This window comes from Cutaneotrichosporon oleaginosum, assembly GCF_008065305.1.
Source record: "Cutaneotrichosporon oleaginosum strain ATCC 20508 chromosome Unknown ATCC20508_contig01, whole genome shotgun sequence".
In the NCBI taxonomy this organism is placed as follows: domain Eukaryota; kingdom Fungi; phylum Basidiomycota; class Tremellomycetes; order Trichosporonales; family Trichosporonaceae; genus Cutaneotrichosporon; species Cutaneotrichosporon oleaginosum.
The window spans coordinates 213,527-234,227 of NW_027072170.1; the positions used below are offsets into that span (position 1 = coordinate 213,527).

The following is a 20,701-nucleotide window of genomic DNA, read 5'->3' on the forward strand; positions in this document are numbered from 1 at the left end:
CGGACTCTCTCTTGGCCCCTTGGCCGCTCCCACACTCTCTACACAGATCCCCATCCTTCTAGATCGGCCCTTCTCCATCAATGTGAGACAAGGACGGTGCGGGGAGCGCCGCTGTTCCAGCCGCGGGGCTCTGCGTCGACCCACGGGGCCACGAGCGGTGACACGGGGATGCACCTGCTGGCGAAAGCTGGCAGCCTACCTATCTCATCGTGTTGGTGGAATGAGGCTATCACCGAGGTGAATAGCCGTCAGAGAGGTCAAATTGAGGCGCAAGCCTGGCCGAGGCGCCAGTTATAAAACCAGAGTGTTGGCTTTGAGAGCGTCAGCCCGGCCCACCATGACCACCCAGCAGCCGATCCGCAACGACGTTGTCGAGGAGAAGTATCCTGCCGATATCAAACACATTGATTCTCTCGAGGACGCACGTGACACCGACTCGGAGCTCAAGGACAATGCCGTTCGCCCATCGCACGTTGACGTCGACGATGGCTTCGACCCCAAGGTCATGAAGCGTCTCGTGCGCAAGATCGACCTCCACGTCATTCCCATTCTCGCCCTCATGTACTGTAAGGCGCGCCGCATGGGTATCGCTGACCAGCAGGCATCTCCCTCATTGACCGAACCAACCTGTCGATGGCACGCGCAGCCAACAACAAGGCGATGAACAAGGAGCTCGGCCTCGATGTTGGCAACCGCTACTCGCTCGCCACTATGATCTTCTTCATTCCCTACATCATTCTCGAGATCCCCGTAAGTGTCCCGCATGAAGGGCTTGGCATGACCGGTTTGTGAAGCGAGGGAGTGGAGCCCTCGGTCACTCAACCGAGACGGCTCTCACAAGGCACCACTCGCCACTACCGGCACGGATGTTTGCAAGGCTGACCATCAGTCCCAGATTGGCTTGCGCGCTTTTGGCCCCAAGATCTGGCTCTCGCTCTCGTGCCTGCTTTGGGGCGTCGTCATGGTAAGCTTCCCCACCGCCACTCTTGCTGACGCATAGATGTGCTTCGGTTTCCTCCAGAACTGGCAGGGCCTCGTTGGTCTGCGCGCCCTGCTCGGCGCGTTCGAATCGACCCTCTTCCCCGGCGCCGCGTACCTGATTGCATGCTGGTACCCACGCAAGCAGATGGCTACCCGTAACACGGCCTTCTACTTCGGCTCGACCGCTGTTGGCGGCCTCTCGTCCATCCTTGCGTGGGGCATCTCGCAGATGCACGGCACCGCTGGCAAGTCTGGATGGCGGTGGATCTTCATTCTCGAGGGTATCATGACCGTTTTCATCGGCGTTCTCGGCTTCATCTTCATGCACGAGTTCCCCGACCGCGCAAAGTTCCTCACCCCGGAGGAGAAGGAAATAGTGCGCATTCGCATCGACCGCGACCGCGGCGACGCAACGCACGATCCCCTTACCCTGAAGAAGATCGGCAAGTACGCGATCGAAGTGAAGCCGTGGATCTTCGGAATCATGTTCACCGCCACCACCCTCTCCGCGTACTCGATGGCCTACTTCCTCCCCACCATCCTCCAAGGCATGGGATTCAGCAACATGTTGAGCCAGGTGCTTTACGCGCCACCCAAGATCTGGGCTGTGGTCCCAGGTATGTTCCTTGCATACTGGTGCGACAAGACGCGGCAGCGCGCCGTTGGCGTCATGTTCAACGCTCTCCTCCTCGTGATCGGCACAATTATGTTTTCGCAACTTGAAAATTCGAAAAAGGAGGCTCGCTACGCTGGCGTATTCCTCGCTTTCGGCGGCGCTACGATGAACGTGCCCCTGATTATCGCCTGGACGCAGACCTCAATCCGCTCCCAGTCCAAGCGCGCCTTCACTGCGGCCCTTCTCGTTGCATGGGGCGGTATCGGCGGCATCCTCGCTGGTGTTCTCTTTATTGAGAAGGAGGCTAAACGCGGCTACCCCACTGGTATCTGGTCCACCGTCGCTCTCAACATCCTGGTCATCATCTGTGCTGGCGGCTTCAAGCTCTGGTTCATGTACCAGAACCGTCGCGCGGACCGTGGAGAGATCATCCTCGAGGACCACCCCGGCTTCCGGTACCAAGCCTAAGTGCGGCCTGCAGGGGGTGGCGTTAGCGAAGAGCAGTGTTAGTTGGGATTTGTTGGGAAGAGGGAGTGGGATTTAGGCTTGAGCAGCATGCCGTCGCAATTATTGTACTGCCCCGTATGTCATACATACACATGTTGAATCAACTAATCTATATACTTTTGCGCCCGTGGTCGTTCGCGGGCGGAGCCGAGGCGTTGTTGAAGTTCGGGGCATTGGGAACGTATAATGGAGGCGGTGGTGGCGCCCTAATGAAAAGAGAATGAGGCTTCTTGTACCCAGCGGGGCTTTACCGGTCTTGATGCGGTGGCCATTGATTGATGGGATCAGGCGCTGTTGCTGGTGGCGCCACTGCGCTCACCGCTAGCGGGGGTGGCGAATGGAGCGCCCGGGGGGGCGGGGCGGCCTTGGGGCACGGCAGGGGGGGCTTGGGGCACGTAGGTCGGCATGCCATGCGCGGCGGCTCCGACGGGCTCAGCCGCGGGGTAGTCGAAGGTGGAGGGGTCTACCCGGCTCGAGTAATGGGCCACCGGAGGAGGAAGGTCGCGAGCACCCGTTGTCGACGTCGGCGGACGGCTGCCTGCGGTTCCGCTGCTAGCGGTGCCCGTTGACTTCTTGTTATTGGAGATGGCTGCGGCGCGGACGTGGATGGCCTGCAGCTCCTCCCACTCGGGGAAGGGGGGAGGGTTGAGAATGTAAGGGAGCTTATCCTCCTCCCGGTGGCCCAGGAGGACAAGACCGATCTCCCGCAGGAGCTGTTCAGTGCGGTGGCCTTGGACGTTTGCGACCTGCATATGAAGATGCTGGAGGAAGACCGCAGGTGGTAGCTGAGGCCATGGCGTCGCACTTGGGTCCAAGAGCCCGGCAGCACCAAAGTGCTGGGCGGGGGTGCTCACGGGGCCGGCATCCACAAAGTCCTCCCCCTGCAAGTCAGCACTGGAAGGAAATTGTAATCACATGGTAGTCACGAACGACGTCGTCTCCAAAGAGCGTGTTACGACCGGCGGCGGGGATCTCGGTCGGAGACGCCAACGTGGCGGACGAGTCCTCGTCCTCGGTATACTCGTTGTGGTCGTGCTCGGAGCCGTCGTCGAGAATCACACGTCGCTTCGAAGACATGGTCGGTGTAAGAAGGCAAGGTCGAAGGCAAGGTCGAAGGCGAAGGACAGAGAGACGAGTGAATGAAGGGAGTGAGGTGGGTGAACGGTCGAGAAAGTTCTTAAATGGTGGAAAAGAAGGAGAGAGAGCTCGCTGGGCCGCTATCCGCTTACCGCTCACCCTGGGTTATTGGTGCCCTCTTCTCAGACGATCAGTCACAATCTTCGATCTGCGACGTGTCATCGGCGTCGTTAGATCGTTAGAGTGATTGCCTGAGAAGAGGGCACCCGGCTACCGAGCAAAGGAGGGGACGGGAGATGAGAGTCAGAAGCAGACCCGCAACGGGCGGTCCGCTGGCCGCTAAACCTAGATGTGAGTGCGCATTTCCGAGACATGCCTCCATTGGGGCAGCTCTGGAAGTCAATCAAACCTCGCATCTGAAAATTCATATGTGAGTAGAGACTCGAAGTCGATAGGCTGTCGCATCTGAAAATTCATATGTGAGTAGAGACTTGAAGTCGATAGGCTGTGATAGACATGCAATAAGACTATGATCTATGACAGGATGAGAATACGACGAGTATCAAGAGTTTGGGGGGAAGAGATCCTAGACGTTGCCGTATATGTGATGATACAAGGTGAGCGGTGCCGATGTGGGTACCGATCGGTACTGGCGCCGTTATGAATTGTGGAGCGCCTTGCGATCGGGATGCATGGTTATCGCGTGGTGGCTGCCACGTGGTCGGCACATGTAGTCATTGCTTGGTAGTCGTTGTCATTCGGATCGTCACACTTCGCCTTCTATCTCCCACAGATGCGCGACAAGGTTCTCGCGAGTTGCGGCGTACTGGCATTTCACAAAGGGGCACGAGTCAGTGGGCTTGAGCTGACTCAAGTGCCCCATGTTGTGGTTTTGGCAGGCGCTGATGGAGTGGCTTCGGTCAGCCAGCAGTAACAATCGCCAGACCCACAATGATTGTCGCCTCAACTCCGGTACCTCTTCAGTGTTGAAGAAACACCATGCACACCTGAACGTTGTTGCCGCCTTTGTGGCCGTGTCGATGACGTGGCCGACCGTCTGGAAAGCGAGAGGGCCAACGTCATTGGCGACAGTGGCAGCCATGTGCCACTCGGCGTGGGCTACGGCGTTCGGCGAAGCCGAGCACTCTGTCCAGTTAGCGCGTGAGCGAGTCGGGGGTAACATTCCGTGATATAGCGGCGCACAGGAGGAAATACTCACGCGCAAGCGCGCTCTGGACACCACTCAATGTCAATACCTGGAGCGGACTTGACACGGCCGAGGATCCCATGGTAGACCTCGGCATGGCGAGCGCTGTCTTCGATGGCATGAATACTATGCAGCCAGCCCCGAATACACATATGTCTACCAGTGGCCGCAAGCAGTTCCACATATGTCTACCAGTGGCCGCAAGCAGTTCCGCCTCGAGCCACCAGACACACCGGCGCCGTTGGTGCCTTCCTCACCCGGCAGTGGTAGTGGTTGCCCAGGTGAGTCGTTGCGTCACCTGCATTAGAAAAGTGTTTTCCACAGCCCTTCCATGGGCATTGGAGGGAGATGGGGTGACTTTCCCAATGCTGGGTGAACTTGTCGCCGATTTCACTGTGCAGGCAAGTTGTGATGGTCCAAAAGACAACAACCTGTCACGGACTGGCTCCCGTGACACTGCGCAAAGGATGCCGGTGTAAGGGCCCGTCATGCGGGTTGACGGGACCAGGCAAAGCATGGAGTCCGAACAGGAAGTGGAGGCGGAGTGAGAGGGAGTACGGGGGTTAACCAGAACTGGTGTTCAGGCAACCCTTGGCAGAACAGTAGAATCACAAGGACAACAGAATTGACATGGGTGACCAGTCAGGCTACAAGTCTTATATAGGCAACTATAGATGGGGGCCCAATCGGTCAGCCAACTGTTGGGTGAGCAGGTTGACTGACAGCTGCCGCAAGGTCAAGGGGGCGATCAGGGCAGTGGGCCGGCTGGTCGACTGAGCGAGGTGGACTGTATGTCCGCAGAGTGTCACGGCCCGGACCCGAGACCTAGCTTAAGTAGAACTGCTATTAGGACTATCAGCCCTAATATTGTACCTTTTAGTGATACGGTCTAAAGCGTTCAAGTCTGTTCCTCACATGATATTAGGGCTAACGGTCACGGGTTCGATTCTCAGCGAGAGATAGGCCTTGAAAATGTGGCTGACAGGCGAAGCCACGTGACTTGACGGACCACGTGGTGGAAACGCGACTACCCTGAGCCGGGGCGGGGTACCCTGAATTCAGGGTCCAGACAGGGTACCGTGCCTGGGGGTTAACTTAAGCGGTCCTACCACTAGTGTCGGTTAAGTGGGGGGATAGGCTCTCGGGACGTTCGCCGATCTGAGAGGGGCGCCTGTCACGGCCCGGACCCGAGACCTAGCTTAAGTAGAACTGCTATTAGGACTATCAGCCCTAATATTGTACCTTTTAGTGATACGGTCTAAAGCGTTCAAGTCTGTTCCTCACACAGAGGCTCGACGTAGGTCGGCCCACCCCACGAGTGGGGTGGTCGGACAAGTATCAGTTGAGCGAGAGAGTGGAGGTGGCGGAGGTGTGGGTGATCCCCGTGTGTGTGGTAACGGACATACAGGGATCTCCGCGAAAGATCATGGGTCAGTAGGCCAGGCCATGACACCTTTGTGCTTGACAACTCCCCAGCCGCTGTCTTTCCACAGCGCAGGGCCTGACACAAGCCCACAGGTGAGCAAAGCACTCCGTCTTGGCATTCTGGGAGACCAACTTGCTCTGGAAACATCCCTTCGGCGCCGCCGCGAGCGCAACGGAATAAAGGGGCGGCCGTGATAATGTACTTCCTGGCAAGGTCAAGCGCCCTCTCCAGAGGGGGGTGAATGTCGCAGTCGAGGGTTGAGCCTTGATCCACCGACGGTCGAGCGCCTGCACATGCCTGCATGGCGGTCATGCTTGGAGGGCCTGGGGTTAGGGATGGCGAGGAGTTGGAAGGCAAGGAGGGGACAGGCAGGTCATTGAGGCAAGGAGACACGAGGGGGCTAGGTACCTACAGGGACGGGGGAATAGAGCGGGGAGCGACGCAAAGAAGAGATGCGCGTGGAGATGTAGTAGGAAAATGCGAAGAAAAATGAGGAGGGTGAGGAGAGATAGAGGTAGTTGAGGGAGGACGACTTGACGAGGCTCCACTTGTAACTCTGTTGTCACTTGAAAGCAGGCGCGAGCCTTCCCTGTCACGCTTCACCACGTCCCCACGTACCCCACGTACTTGGGCGTTCACCCCCGGCATGGTCCTGGGATGTGACATGACTGGCTGTTGGCAGCGAGCAGATCGCAGATCGGGGGAGACATGGCAGAGCAGAGCAGATCATGGCAGGGGGTGCAGACGGTCAGCGCGACCTGCGCCACCAGCGCCACCAGCTCGACCAGGCATGAAAGACAGCAAACAGAGAGGCACCGGCCATACAAGCTCACACGCGCATATGCGCGCACACACGACAAAATTGCGCACACACAGGCATGCATGAATAACAAGTCGGCGCGTCCTGCCTTCCTGTGGCCATGGTCGCACATGCGCTGCTCACTCGAATGATCAATGATAGAGCTGGATTTGCGGCGGAGAAAATAATATGCACTGCTCACTACAATATGCTGCGGTCGTGAATGCGCTGCTCACTAGGATGTAGCTTCTAGAATGGCGGCATTGGCACGCAGAAGGGCGAGTCGTGCTTCGACTGTCGAGGATAAGTCAGTTTCGCCGATCTCGTCAAAATCGTGCCACAGTTCGAGTTCAAAACCCTCGTCGTTGCGCGGCTGGTTACGATCTTCATCCTCCTGGGAAAACGGCCTCGATCGCCCAGAGTTGGAGCGGAAAACAGCTTCTGCGGATTCAAGAACGTCCTCGACGAATGTGACCCCAGTGCCACTGATCCGGGATTCGACCATTGGTTCCACAAGGTTGGACCACAGAGGGTGGTCGAAAGGACCAGCCGGGTTGCGGTCAAACGGGACGGTCTCCCATGAGCGCCGCAGGTCTTCGAAGAGGGTGGTCACCCCGCTCATCGTCGTGTCAACGAGGAGCGCCGGAGCGTCACGTAAAACATCAAGGGCAGACCGCGCCAGCGCGACGTCGGCCAGACTCGTCTCGGGCCTTTCCGTCCGCAGAACCTCGATGGCGGCCTTCTCCTTTTGGCGAACAAGTTTAGCCAAGAGACTGCGACGATATACACTAAGCTCGTCGCGTAGGCGGAAGACCGTCTCCTCGTCATATTCGCGCCCTTCGGAAGTCGCCGACTCTATCTCGTTTGAGCACTTCTGAAGCTCTTCGAGACGCGTCATGTACTGGCTGTCCTGGGCCAAAAATTCCGCACGCTCCTCCTCCGTTGGGATAGCATTCGCCCGTCCGGACGCGCCTTCACGCATCATCTTGATAAGGGCGTGAGTTGCAGCAGTGGCGCTACGCCGCTGACCCGCCATGTCGGTGCCACCCCCGGAATAACGGCCGTCGTGGTTGAGAACAGCGGCTTGCTCGGATTGATTGGGGCGTGCAATCTGTGCGAGATCGCTCGCGACATGACGATAGCTAACTGCCATTGCCCCCGGGAGATTCGCGTCAAGAGCAATGGCGTCAAGGTTGGAGACGAACGTGCGGTTGGCCAGAACGCGATCTGTAAGGTTGCCCTTCTTATCAAACGCACGGAAAAGAGGAAGTCGAGTGTTCGCTACGTACATGACGGCGTCTTCTGCCGAGATAAACTCTTCAATGTCGTTGAAGAAGACCCGTTGTCGGTTGCGTTTCACGTAGACGACCTTCCGCTGGACAAGGATAGGGATAATGGTGGTGGCGAACTCAAGCTGCACGTTGCTGGCCTTGGTGACGGAGTGGATGCGTGGACAGAAGTCGTCGTTAAGGTTGTCCTCCCAACTGAACCTCTTGAGGTACTCGAGGTCTACCTCCACGTCGTAGTGGCCCCGTGCCGTCTGGAAAATGGTGATCTTTCCCTCTTCGGTAAACCTTTTCTCATTTCCCTGATGGCGGAAAGAGGTGAAGGCCGCGATGCCTGTGCGGTTGCCCGTGGCCAGTAGAAACTGGTTTGCCGCCTTGAACTGGAGGAGGGACGCGCGTATCCGAGGGGGGCCAGAAAGAATCCGCGCATCGATGGCTCGGCACACCAGTGTGAGTTCGTCGGGTCCCCAGAACTGCAGCGGGGACGCGCGTTGCTCGAGTTGGAGGTCTCGGACGAGCAGGGGCGTCCACGTCTGGACGAGCAGGGACCACAGCGAGTCGGATTTGTCGGGAAGCACCCCGTGGACAACAGCGGGGTTCCTCCCGCCTCCCTTCACGCCCACAATGTTGTAGCCGGCAAGAAAGAGGACAAGCATGGTCCAATGCCTCAAAGTGGTGCTGCGAATTGTGCCCGAAGGGTTGGACGGCTGGGCGATCTCGCAAAGAAACAGCAGATATGCGCCAAGGACGGTAGCAAGTGCGCGGGAGGAAGGAATATCCCATTGGATGATGGGTAACTCTGGGTGCTTCGGCTGCCAGCACTGCGCGTACCATAAATCCAACCTGTCCGCATGCGAGTTACACTCATTGAAGAATCGAGGATCCTTTGCGAGGTAAACCTTGGCCTTTGCCATGAGGGTATCGAACTGGGCCATGGTGTAATTTGGTCAGACTGAGATGTCAGTACTTTGTGCACTCGCAGAAGGACATACCGAACGAGCGGATGAGATAGGTTGGGCGAGACTTCTTCGAAATTGCAATTGGAGGGGGCTGGGTGGTCAGTACTCGGTGTAGACACAGGAAGACATACCGAACGCGGTGAAGAGAAAGAGACGGGAAGCGATGACTCTTTGGCAGTATGAGGAAACTGGGGTGTCAGTGCTCTGTATAGGCTGAGAGAGACATACCGAGCGCGCTGCAGAGACGCAAAGTGATGGAGGCTTTGGCAGTTTGAGGAGGCTGGGACGTCAGCACGATGTGTAGCACACTATTCTGCTCAGAGTAACATACAGAGAGGGATGAGAAGAGGCGTAGTGGGTGAAAGTGCGATGGAAAGTGAGGAGGGGGAAGGATGGATGAGAGATGGCGACGGCAGCATGCTTGTGGAGGAAACTGCAATTTCCAATCGTATGTACGGGGCGCTTCCAGAGATCCAGAGTGATCATCTGCTGTGCCGCATGCGCAGTGACGGATTCTCGCCCCAGTGCCACTCGCCACTCGCGGCGCGGCCTCTCAACCCGCCACCAGGTGCCATGCAAGGTCATCATCACGTGACGCCACTGACACACATCACGTCCGCACCTGCGATCCGCACATCTCACAGCCTCACTTCCATTACTTCACCATGGCCGACGACGAGCCCGTCTTCACCTCGCTCAAGGATCGCATCGCCGCCCTCAACCTTCAACAGGCCGGGGCGCCAGCCCCCATGCGCGCTCCGAAGGCTCCCCCGCCCAAACCCAAGCTTGCGCCCAGGCCGCCGGTGCGCGACCCCTCCCCAGCCTCGGCCGTGTCGACCGCCTCGACAGCCTCGACATCGTACAAGCCTCCCACACCCGCTCGGCCGGCGCCGCCTCCAGTAAAACCCCCATTGCCAAGCAAAGCGACCAGCCTTGTGCCATCGCAGCCTGCACCCGGACACAAGTGAGGACGCCGATCGCAATGCTTTGCTGTGCTGACAAAAGTGCGAGTCACGCTTCTGCGCGATCGCCGCCGCTCCCCACACAGCGCCCGCTTCCTTCTCTCTATGCGCGCGGAGAGTCCGCTGAGCCACCGCTTCGGGGCCGTCGGCCGTCAGGGGAGCCAGCTAGCGTGGAGAGTCGCTCTTCCCCCGTCATTCCCGGCGGTCGACCTGACGACTCCAACGGTCATGGCGGGAGCAGGGCTGCGGCTGAGCCCAAGTTGCGCCCCCCACTGCCAGGCGGCAAGCCCCAATTGCCACCCCGACTCCCGTCACGCGGACAGAACAACCACGATGATCATGCGGCGTCCACCACATCCCCTCCCATCCCCTCCAAGCCGTTAGCCGCTCCCCGTCGCACCCTCCCCCCAAGCGTACCTCGCGGTCCGTCCCCCCCTCCCGCCCCCGCCTTTCGGCCTGGGGACGGCCCGCCGCCCATTCCTCTGCAGTCTCGCCCTCCACCTGTGCCACTCGCTTCCAGGCCGACATCAAACCCCGCGGCTCCAGCACCCCTTGCTGCTCCAGAGTCGATCGACATGCCACCCATCATCTGCCTCGTGTGTCGCGACTACACACATCCTGATGCCGTGGCAGCCCAGTACCCACGACACAGCCTCCCCCGCGACCCAATACCCTACCTCGCTGACGTTCTCTGCTCCCCATTCGAGTACTTGACCGATAAGGCGCGCGCCATTTTCACCTGGCTGCATCACAACGTCGAGTACGACGTGAAGAACTTTCTCGCTGGGACAATTCCGCGCGGCCATACGGCCGAGGACACGATTCACACCGGCAAGGGAGTATGCGATGGCTTTGGCAACGTGTTCTTGGCGATCGCGCAGGCCGCAGGCCTGGAATGTTTGAAAGTCAGTGGGCATGGCAAGGGCTTTGGATACAAGGCGCCTGCAGCGGGCAGCATCCCGCCCTTCAACAGCAACCACGCCTGGAACGCGGTACGTCTGGACGACGGGCAGTGGAAACTTCTCGATTCGTGCTGGGGTGCTGGCAACCTCACGAACGGGGCCTGGGACCAGAAGTTCAAGCCTGAGCAATTCACTAAGAGCAACGACGCGTTTGGCGAGAGCCACTTCCCTGAAGACGAGGCGCATCAGTTCCGTGGCGACGGCCGCGTCATGTCGTGGGAGGAGTACATTGACGACAATGGCGGCGACACGCCGACCATCTATGGCAACGCATACGAGGAGGGGCTAGACCCCACGGGACTAGAGCCGGCCATGCGCTTCCTTGACCCCGCGGCGCTATCGCAGGCCGGCCTCGTCCGCTTCCAAATTCCCTGGGTGTGCGACCACTGGGCCGAGACTGTCGTCGCAAACAAAGGCGGCCCGCTCCTCCTCATGGTGAATACGAACGATGATGTGTTCCCCATGGAGTATAATGGCGAGTGGTGGTATGTAGATATACAAGCCAACAAGATTCGCGGCAACACGTCCATCGTCGCTCTCGACAAGCTGAGTGGCAAGGACGCACGGGGCGTTACCAAGAACGAGTTCTTGCGCCGCAAGGGATGGACGTCGTACAGCTACGTCGGAATCGCGCAGTACGAGGTGGTGTAGCAGTGAATGCACGTGCTCCAGCACCACGATCCTCGTGTGCGTGTGGCACAAAGTGAAGCCAGACAAACGACATTTCTTTCTTGGGACTGAATTGAACTGCGTTATGAACATCACAAACTACCCCACCGTTCGCCGGCATCTTCTCGTAGTGCATCATCTCCTCTCACATGGTCTCTCCTCACACTTGCACACGAACAGTTCCCATATCGCTCCTGATCTACCCACCACGCTTGGCTCCACGCCAGCTCCCACACCTGCATCATCAACTGCACGGCCTACGTCGAGACACTCCTCACCATGCGCTGCGTGTCCTGCTTCGCGTCGAGTCCATCCTGAGCGTGCATCTCACGATTACATGGGGACGTGTTAGGATGTCTACCGCTCTTTCTCTACCATCTCGTTTACCTCCCTTTCTCTGCTTCCAGGCTTCAGCTTCGAGCGAGACTGGCGCCTGCAAGTTGCGCTGCAAGCGTGGTGTCGAAGAGACACTGCAAGCGAAGACATGGGACACTGGCCCGTGGCTACATCTACGGAGGCTTGTATGCACGACATGTGGCCACGGACGGCCGCGTTGTTGAGCCCACTAGAGGATATTCTTGTGCCGACAGCAGGGGCTGGAAGCCCTCCTGTTCCGGGCGCAGCGCATCGCCACCTCGCTTGGGGAGGTGCAACAGGGTCACAAGAGCCTGCCTGGGCGGCTTATTATGGTGGCTTCCTGCGCTGCTCGGCACATAAGGGCAACATATCCTGCTGTGTATTGTTGCTGCATCCGTATACTACTTCCTACTCTTCTGGTGAGAAGATGATCCTGGAGCGAACGTGGACGACGGCCCTCGTGTTCGGTCACAATACTGGTCTGCGTGCTTGGCAGATCTGTGCCATGCCTCCGCAATCTACTCAAGCATGTCGGCGTCAGCCCGCTGGGACGTATGCTTGGGGCTCAACGGCAACTTCGAGGATAACACCAGGGAGCCGCTTACGCCAGCTGAAATCGCTAAAGTCGAGGTAGAATGCTTGCGTCATGGCTCTGTGCCAAATGGAATCTGAGACATGAGACATAAAAATCATCCGCCATGACATGTCGACGCCAGTACTCCGCTCCATGGCCATCTTCAATCTGTGCATCGTGCCTCGAAGACTTCTGTCCCGCGTCCCATTGTGGGTACAAATTTTTCTCGTCAAGAGATGCTTCCATTCCGCAGCCCTCGTCGTTCCTTTTCGCGCTCCACTCGTGTCCAGTATCGTCAGAACCCAAGCTGAAGAGCCGCGTCCGTACGCATCCACAGGCCGGGGCATGTAATACCACCCACGCACAGGCCATGCTTTGCCGCGCGCGTCGGGCGCCGTTGATGGATATTGAACACGCATCACCCACGGCCGGCCGTGCGCCCATGCGAAACGTGCCTGAGATCTCGATGAGGATCGGCATAGCAAGGCCGTTTTGCCGATCCCTCTGCAGCTCCGAGAGCACGGCATGCACGGCCGTCTCTCATCTCCCCGCCTCCATCGGCCGCATCGCTCTTTATCAGACAAGGACAACTGGACATCTCCCACTCCCCAACTCACCATGTCCACCCCGCTTGTCCCCGTCGTGCCCCTCTCGCCAGCCGAGGACGGCGCAAAGTCGCCCGTTGACCACGCCCCCGCACCCACCCCCTCCCCCGAAAGCAGCAGCCCGCGCTCTCCGCTCGTTGCCCTCAAACATGACAAGCCGCTCAGTAGATCCTCGAGCCTTCTCGAGCTGCTGCACCTCAAGGACGTGCACATCCCCACTCCCCCTCCTGTCAAGTATGCCTCCCCCTCCCCCTCCCCTCTCCCCCCTCGCGCTGACGCCAGATTCGCCCCCCTCGTCGTACCCCGCCACAGGCGGCTGCAGACTGCGGTCGTTGCGACATGGTCCGTCATGATCCCCATCTGCCTCACCGTGTTCTATGGCAGCCTGTTCTTTTCCAAGTGGCTGCGGCCGCTCGCCGTCATCTACGCCGTGTGGTTTATCGTCGTCGACCGCGCATGGCGGCACAAGGGCGGGCGCAGGAAGGACTGGGTCCGCCGCTCCGCCTTCTGGCGTTATTTTGCTGGTGAGTGACCGCGTGGTCCCCGCTCACGCAGACTACTACCCCATCACGACGGTCAAGGAGGCCGACCTGCCTGCGGACCGCAAGTACGTGTTCGCTTATCACCCGCACGGAATCATCAGCATGGGCGCCGCGTGCACGTTCGCGACCGAGGCAACGGGCTTCTCGTCCCTCTTCCCCGGCGTCACCTGCCATCTGCTAACGCTTGGTAAGTCGCATGATACCGTGGCTCGCGGGCGACGTGGGCTTCGGAGAATCATCATGGCCGCTGCTCACGCCAGACGCCAACTTCTGGATCCCCCTCTACCGCGACATCTTGATGGGCATGGGCCTCGCGTCCGTCAGCAAGCGCAGCTGCCGCTCGATTCTCAAGATGGGGCGCAGCATCTGCATCGTCATCGGCGGCGCCTCCGAGTCACTTTACGCGTACCCCGGCACGAACAATCTCACGCTCAAGAAGCGCCTGGGCTTCATCAAAATCGCGATCCGCGAGGGCGCAAACCTCGTGCCCGTGTACGGCTTTGGCGAGAACGACATCTACGAGCTGCTGCCCAACGAAAAGGGCACGATGACGTACAAGTTCCAGAAGTGGTTCCAGGGCACGTTCGGCTTCACTGTCCCATTCTTCCACGGCCGCGGCGTATTTACCTACAACTACGGCCTTATGCCTCACCGCCGGCCCGTTACTGTCGTCGTGGGAGCGCCGATCCCCGTCAAGCAGATCGAAAAGCCCACAGACGAGGAGGTGCAGGCCGTGCACAACCAGTACATCGAAGCGCTGCAGGCGCTCTGGGACAAGCACAAGGACGAGTATGCCAAGGACCGCAAGTCCGAGCTCAAGCTTGTCGCGTAGGCCTCGGTGCTCCCATGCCGCCATCTCATGTCTCAACACCCCATACGGCCCCCACGTTCAACCATAGATGTATAGAGATGTAATCGTTATCTGGTCAGATGTGCGGCAAGGCGAGCGCCCGGTGACTTGTCGCTCAGGGCGCCATTGTCAGTGGCAGGTTGTATCTGAGGTCAGTGAAGCCCCTTCACATGACATACCGCGTAGCAAAGGGGTGCGAGCGCCGATCTTCCGGGTGGCTCCCTCGGAAGAAGTGACTCTCTTTCGTAGACAGCCAGCCAGTCACCCATCTCATAACTGCGTCGCAGGCGCGCTCGATATGTATCTCGCAGGAGGCATTCTTCTCAGCGCCAGCGCCGAAGGCTTGCGCCGGTCGTGGGCTGCACAAAGATACGATGCCCGCGAGCAACAAGCCACCTCACAACACCCACAGCGTCTCGGACCCACGACGTGAAACGCGCTCGCCAGGCTGCCGTGGCCAGTCGTAGTGGAGCGTGTCCTCACTCCCCAGCCGGGCGCGGTACTCGTCGTGCGTGACAAACGTAACCGGCATGAGGGGCACCTTTGCGTCTTCCCCTGCGGCGCGCACGGCACTCGCGCGCGGCTCGTCGGCCAGCTCGTCGAGATCAGTGAGACCATCCACCACGACGGTGATGCGGTACTCGTCCTCTTCGGCGCCCTCCCACTCCTCCTCCTCTTTCCCGTACCGGATCCAGTATCCAACACGCTTAAGAACCTGCGCGGTCGTTTTGCGGCGGTCGCGTAGCGACTCGGGGCCGGGCCGATCGGGCGAAATGATAAGCGTCACATCATGCGTGGCCGCGAACGTCGGAAAAACGTAGCTGAGTGCGAGGAGGCGGAAGAACTCGTTCCGCCGCGCATCGTACCGCAGATGCAGGACCGTGCTCGTCTCGGGGCCGGGCGCGCGCGCGTCCCGCCCGCCGCGCTGCTTGGTCGTGCTGACGTCCACGAAAGAGATGAGGCGCGCTTGTGGCCACCGCCACCGCAAAGCGGGATATGCGCCGCGGAACGCGACGAGACGCACTACCCGCGGCTCGAAGAGGTCCAGGATGGAGGCGGGCACAGGTTCAGACTCGCGCTCGGAGCGCGGGCCCTGCCATGATATGTCGAGGACGCGGGTGTGTTTGAAGGGTGGAGGGAGGAGGGGTTTCGTAGTGGGCGCGCCCCCGCGCTCCCAGGCCCAGAAGGGCCAGCGAACGCCCTGCGCGCACATCGCCCATCCGCCGGACGCGACGCCCTCTACCGTGTAGGCCGCGCGTTCGTACAGATGCACATGGGGAAAGATGACGCCGTCGGCGACGCTCCGGTGGTAGCGCGACACGGCGCGCCAGGCGCACAGACCTTCGAGGTCGGCGGAGCGCACGATCGCGTCCACGAGGTCCGGGAAGATGTCGCTGTCCAGAAGCATGGTTCAGAGGAGGAGGTTTCGTGAGCGAGAGAGCGCGAGTGAGGTCGTGGGCGATGGCGAAGCGCGATGCGGAATGTCGGGGACAGTGTCGGCCGAAGGCGGCTACTAAGGAAGCGCCATAACTCCGGCGTCGAGTCGAACGCTCATCATTGCCTCCTGCACACTCTCGGCGGCCTCATTTTGGGGCAATGCTTCTCTCAATGACACCATCTAAAGTCCAAGAGAGAACGTCTGATTACTGTCTCCCGGTAGCCGCTACACCTCCGTAACACCAGCAGTGATGGCGGTAGACTTGGCTCCGGCTGCATGGCTGTGACCACCGAGATCGCCGGCCGTTGAAGTAGAAGCGGTGAACAGCAGGACCTCCCCGAAAGATGCGGGCGCCAGACATCATCATTCGTCATGGAGCTGATGGTGTTTCAGAGGATGATTGGGATGACTGGGGAGCTTAAGAGGGACGTCGGAGCAGCTGAGGTCTGGTCGTCGAGATTACAGCGCAACCTCGGCGTTCTGGCTCCGCCAAACGGAGACAAACGACGTCATCCTGACAAGATAGCCGAGTCGCTCTCACCATCTTCCGGCATCTCCGCACCATTCTTCCTCTTTCCACTCCCTTCTCAACCCTCATAATCCGAACATGCAAGTAGTCAAGCGGCTGACCTCCCTCGACCCAGCCGCCATCGATGGGTTGGCGAAGCTCCTCGCCTCCTGCTTCGACCTCGACGACGAGCTCTACGCGGCGCTCTTCGGCGACGCGCCAGACCCGCTTCCCCTCATCACGCTATACTTCCGCTCGCGCGGCTACGAGAGCGTGCGCGACGACGAAGTATACGTTGTTGAGGCTGCCGGTCTTATAGTTGCGGCCGCGATTGTCGTGCCCCCGGGTCCTAGGCGGTGCGTGTGTATTCGGCGGTGCTGATGGCAGACAGAGGGAGGCGACGCCGTACTCGGACGAGTTGAAACGCGAGACACCGCCGGATGTCACGGAGAAGCAGAAGATTGTGTGTAGACATCCCTGAGAACTGAATTCTGGGCACGCAGCGAGGCTGACTCCAGTTTCACGAGGTCGTCGACGAGCTCGAGAGCGAGGCGTTCGGTGACGACACATACTACCTCTCCTTCCTCGGGGTGGCACCGTGGGCGCGTGGCAAGGGCCTCGCTGGCGCGTTGCTCAAGCATGTTGTTGATCGAGCACGCGCGGACGGCCGGCTGGTGACGGTCACCACGACGACAGAGGGGAATGTAAGTTGGCGTGTTCATCGCCCCTCCCTTGGAATGCAGTTCGCTTGTCGATCTTGAAAAGCTGACGCTCAGATTCCCATGTATGAGAAATTTGGCTTCACAGGCATCCAAAGCGCTGAGGTCACGCTGGGCCGGTCACGACTGGATATTTGGGCAATGGACAATGCTGCGTCCGAGGGGCATTTGTAGATGAATGTGTGTGCAAGAGTGCATAGAGGTGGACAAGCATGACATGACATGCCAAACACAAGGATATGTCGTTGAGGGGGAAGGAGGCTGCGCATGGAGGAGTAAGCAGGTGCGGAGGTCCAGCCAAGAGCATGATAATGAGGACGACTCCATCCGAAGATAGCAACACAGATCCACAAACCTGCCCGTCCGTAGGCACACTCCCTTCTCTCCCCGATGTCACCAACCTCTGTCTAAATCTCTCCCTCCTCTAGATCAGCCAGACTCGCAGCCGTTTCCACGCGCCACGCCGTTTCCCCAACCTGCGCGCGATAGTCCTCCTCGCTGACGAACACGAAGTGCTCCTCCACCTTGGCTGCCGCGGCCTCCTTTTCCATGCCCGAGGAGATCAACTCGAGGGTACACTGCGCCCTCCACGCCTCCTCGAACCCGTGACTCGGGTCGTCTTCCAGAATCCACGCCGGATCCCACCCCTTGCCCACGAGGGTTATGCGCTTCCCGCTGTAAAACAACGCTCGAAGGAGCCCGAGGAGGCGCGACCACCCCTCGAACCCATTGTCAGGCCGGCAGCGCGATTTAGTTATATCCTCCTTGGGGCAGGGGTGCGGCCGCACATGCAGCACCACCTCCTTCATAGAGGGCGGAAAGTTCCAAAAGCGAGGGGTGAGCTGCGCACTCGTCAGATCCCTGGGCTCGTGGTATAAGACGAGGAGGACGAGCCGCTCGCAGTTCGGAAGGGGGCGCGCATGCAGCCGCCACGGCGTCCAACGTCTGCCGGGGTTCGAGTATGTTGGTTCGAAGACGCGGATGACGCTTCGTGTGGTTTCAAAGCGCGTGAGGGCCTTCTCAGCGGATGTGCGCACAATTTTGAGCCCCGACATGTCTTGCAGGATCGGGAGCGAGGTGATGGCTGCCTCGTTGACCGACGAGAGCGCGGTGAGTAACACCATGTCGATCGCCTTGACACGTGAGTGAAGCTCGGGGCGTGCATTGAGGTCTCTGATGGGGATTCGGCCGATTGGTGAGAGGAGGCCCACTGGCGTCACGATAAGGGAGCGGACGAAGACGGCGTCAACTGTGTGGCGGAGCGCCTTGCAGGTTGCTCGGAGCGCAAGGCGAGCATCATGCGGGAGGGAAGCAACAATCGACTCCGCGAGGTGCGGGTAGAAGGGAGAGAGGGGGTGGCGCGGGTGTATCTGGAATGTTGGACAGTCGGCTGAGGGTGATGGGCAGTGGTGGGGTCGTTGAGGCGGGGCGGCGGGTGCTATCATCTCTGGAATAAGACTTGGCGACGAGCCCTCGTCGGGAGATTGTGGAGTACGAAGAGGGTTGACAGGTCGCGACGTATTCTGTGCTGTTGTTAACTACCGTGAGCATGGCGTGGTGGCCTCACCCAGCCCATAGTACGCGTTCATGAATATACGGTGACGCTCGCTAAACCAACCGGCTAGCATGGTGAGTGGGTGTTGAGAATGATAGAGATAGAAGCGCGCGTTTTGTTTCGCCCTTCACGGTGGTGGCTGTGTAACAGCAGAAGGCAGAAAAGCACCGCCTCGTGTTTGGGCGCCACCGCACGGGGACGGAAGCATGCATCCGCGAGCCTAGATCTGTCCAAAGCACATCAAACCAGTATGAGCTGTGTCCGCCGCAGTTGGTCCAGCTCAGCGATGACAGTGCAGTGTTACCACGAGGTTGGAAAGACTACATGGTCTTTCACAGGAAGGCCTTGACCGCCCACGCAGCGAGAACGCCCCACAGCAGGGCATATACTGCGGAAGCCGCGTCCGACGATTGCGTTGTGCCTCTTGGTGCCGCTGGGTTCGAACTACTGGCTGTGTTGACCCCGTCGGAGCTTTGATTACGGGTAGCATACACGCTTGGAACGGTGTAATCTAGGTAGTCGAAGTCTGAGATTAGCCTCCCTTCCTTTCCACACAGATCATCTTCCGGCGGCCGGCAAGATTTTACGCAACCTCAGCAGTGCTGCTGCGCCGCGACTCACCGAAGAAGGTCTTGTTCCCCTCAGCGGGGCCGCCGTTCTCGATGCGCAGCGCGTGGCTGCCAGCAGGTAGGTCGCCCGCAAAGAAGACGAGGCCGTGAAGCTTCTCGCATGCTTTAGCAAACCCGCCCCTGCAGCCTGAGCGGCCCGAGTACCGGCCAACTGTTGAGCCATTCAGTGAAACAGTATAATCACCGTGGTCGTTGACCTGATCGCCATAGACGTAGATTGCAGAGCCTGCTGTGAGCAGCAGTACCATGGCGCAGATGAGAGGGACAGAAAGTGGGGACCTTACCAGTGAAGTTGAGCATCATGGCGTTTCCCGGGCCAGACGTGTACGTGCTCGTCCCGGCGTGAAAGTTTGGACCCTGCTGCTGCGTCCACTGACCCTCGTACTTGATTTCGGGGGCGCGGTCGTCGAGCGTCGTGTTGGACAACGTGGCGCTGGCGTAAGCTTTCTTCCTGGAACGTGGGATTGATGCCACCCAGACGCAAGCACACAGGGGGCATCATGCCGCTCACTCTTCCCCGCCGAGCTTGAGCCTAACGGCAAACGCGTCCAACAGCAGCCCACTGCCGGAATTCACAATCTCGAGCTGATGCGTGTCGCTTGTCAGATTGTGGGCCTCATACAGCACCGTGCGTCCTGTGCTGTTGGAGACCTGCAGGGCGTTGACGTTACCGTCAATTGTGACAGTGTAGCTGCTCGTCGTAGGCCCAGTTGCACCGTACACCGAGATCGAGGAGCCTGGGGTGAGTGGATTGGCCGGGAGACCGAGCGCGGTGGGAGTCTCAAAGGAACCGCCTCCCACCAGCTACTCCCCTGCCGACTTACCAGTGAAGTTGAACGCCGCGCGTGCTCCCTGCACCTCAGTGTAGTGATATGTCGCTGTTGTCAGTGCCTTCCTTCACATGCTCTTGCAAATTGAGACACACCTTGATGCCACGGGCTATTGGTCACGTCGGCGGACGCGTTCCACCACATGGGGTTGTCCTGGGGGTTGGGCGTTTGCCAGTCATCGTAGTTTGAGTAGACGACGAGCGGGTCGAAGTCGTCAACGAAGAGGACGGAGGTCATGAATGAGGAGGTCAAGGAGAAGAGACGGGAGTGCGTGATGATGAGGTTGCCCGTTGTCAGTTGTCGAGGTGACTTGTAATCCAGACTCATCTATATCGGTCCTCCTGAAGTGCTGGGCAGGGGCGAGGAAATGACGCAGACATCAGCCTAGTCAAGGATCCGTGGCACTCTACATTGTAGCCCCGTCGTCCATGGAGAAGGGCGTGTAGCTCAGTTGGTAGAGCGTGTCATTAGCATGACGAAATTACATCTCTTGACAAGGTCTTTGGTTCGATTCCTAACTCGTCCATCCTTTCCATTTTTGCATCCACAATTCACCAACGACACTGAAATTTGCCACTGAATGGACGAGGTGGCGAGGAAATGAGCAATATGAAATGTCTCGGGATGCGACCCCTGACGAGAA

At 59.2% G+C, this 20,701-nt stretch overlaps 10 protein-coding genes across 10 annotated transcripts, besides 1 other annotated feature; 4 read left to right on the forward strand and 6 right to left on the reverse strand.

Moving 5' to 3' along the window:
- Window positions 1-505: 505 nt before the first annotated feature.
- COLE_00093 (uncharacterized protein) lies at window positions 506-2,065 on the forward strand (the record flags this gene model as incomplete). The annotated part of the gene is made up of 4 exons (XM_065626057.1): window positions 506-566; window positions 602-750; window positions 878-964; window positions 1,001-2,065. The coding sequence occupies 4 exons, from the start codon at window positions 506-508 to the stop codon at window positions 2,063-2,065; spliced, it is 1,362 nt and encodes a 453-aa protein (XP_065482551.1).
- A 323-nt stretch (window positions 2,066-2,388) lies between these two features.
- COLE_00094 (uncharacterized protein) lies at window positions 2,389-3,181 on the reverse strand (the record flags this gene model as incomplete). Its single annotated transcript, XM_018425204.1, has 2 exons — window positions 2,389-2,985; window positions 3,020-3,181. 2 exons carry the CDS (start codon window positions 3,179-3,181, stop codon window positions 2,389-2,391), a joined length of 759 nt encoding a protein of 252 aa, XP_018281075.1.
- Window positions 3,182-3,869: 688 nt separating this feature from the next.
- Window positions 3,870-3,929: a sequence feature (Short protein (COLE_00095, TXT13902.1) was converted to a misc_feature.).
- An 18-nt stretch (window positions 3,930-3,947) lies between these two features.
- Window positions 3,948-4,572, reverse strand: COLE_00096 (uncharacterized protein; the record flags this gene model as incomplete). Its single annotated transcript, XM_018426456.2, has 3 exons — window positions 3,948-4,095; window positions 4,132-4,327; window positions 4,401-4,572. 3 exons carry the CDS (start codon window positions 4,570-4,572, stop codon window positions 3,948-3,950), a joined length of 516 nt encoding a protein of 171 aa, XP_018281074.1.
- Window positions 4,573-6,848: 2,276 nt separating this feature from the next.
- Window positions 6,849-8,834, reverse strand: COLE_00097 (uncharacterized protein; the record flags this gene model as incomplete). Its single annotated transcript, XM_018425203.1, has 1 exon — window positions 6,849-8,834. The coding sequence occupies one exon, from the start codon at window positions 8,832-8,834 to the stop codon at window positions 6,849-6,851; it is 1,986 nt and encodes a 661-aa protein (XP_018281073.1).
- Window positions 8,835-9,523: 689 nt separating this feature from the next.
- Window positions 9,524-11,433, forward strand: COLE_00098 (uncharacterized protein; the record flags this gene model as incomplete). Its single annotated transcript, XM_018425202.1, has 2 exons — window positions 9,524-9,822; window positions 9,864-11,433. 2 exons carry the CDS (start codon window positions 9,524-9,526, stop codon window positions 11,431-11,433), a joined length of 1,869 nt encoding a protein of 622 aa, XP_018281072.1.
- Window positions 11,434-13,000: 1,567 nt separating this feature from the next.
- COLE_00099 (uncharacterized protein) lies at window positions 13,001-14,361 on the forward strand (the record flags this gene model as incomplete). The annotated part of the gene is made up of 4 exons (XM_018422377.2): window positions 13,001-13,221; window positions 13,270-13,511; window positions 13,543-13,716; window positions 13,790-14,361. The coding sequence occupies 4 exons, from the start codon at window positions 13,001-13,003 to the stop codon at window positions 14,359-14,361; spliced, it is 1,209 nt and encodes a 402-aa protein (XP_018281071.1).
- Window positions 14,362-14,776: 415 nt separating this feature from the next.
- On the reverse strand, window positions 14,777-15,787 carry COLE_00100 (uncharacterized protein; the record flags this gene model as incomplete). The annotated part of the gene is made up of 1 exon (XM_018427521.2): window positions 14,777-15,787. One exon carries the CDS (start codon window positions 15,785-15,787, stop codon window positions 14,777-14,779), a length of 1,011 nt encoding a protein of 336 aa, XP_018281070.1.
- Window positions 15,788-16,424: 637 nt separating this feature from the next.
- COLE_00101 (uncharacterized protein) lies at window positions 16,425-17,218 on the forward strand (the record flags this gene model as incomplete). Its single annotated transcript, XM_018426455.2, has 4 exons — window positions 16,425-16,681; window positions 16,713-16,788; window positions 16,844-17,029; window positions 17,102-17,218. 4 exons carry the CDS (start codon window positions 16,425-16,427, stop codon window positions 17,216-17,218), a joined length of 636 nt encoding a protein of 211 aa, XP_018281069.1.
- A 233-nt stretch (window positions 17,219-17,451) lies between these two features.
- COLE_00102 (uncharacterized protein) lies at window positions 17,452-18,672 on the reverse strand (the record flags this gene model as incomplete). Its single annotated transcript, XM_018425201.1, has 2 exons — window positions 17,452-18,572; window positions 18,612-18,672. The coding sequence occupies 2 exons, from the start codon at window positions 18,670-18,672 to the stop codon at window positions 17,452-17,454; spliced, it is 1,182 nt and encodes a 393-aa protein (XP_018281068.1).
- A 259-nt stretch (window positions 18,673-18,931) lies between these two features.
- Window positions 18,932-20,295, reverse strand: COLE_00103 (uncharacterized protein; the record flags this gene model as incomplete). The annotated part of the gene is made up of 6 exons (XM_018420252.1): window positions 18,932-19,125; window positions 19,221-19,457; window positions 19,513-19,661; window positions 19,740-19,965; window positions 20,053-20,106; window positions 20,154-20,295. 6 exons carry the CDS (start codon window positions 20,293-20,295, stop codon window positions 18,932-18,934), a joined length of 1,002 nt encoding a protein of 333 aa, XP_018281067.1.
- Between the last annotated feature and the right edge of the window lie 406 nt (window positions 20,296-20,701).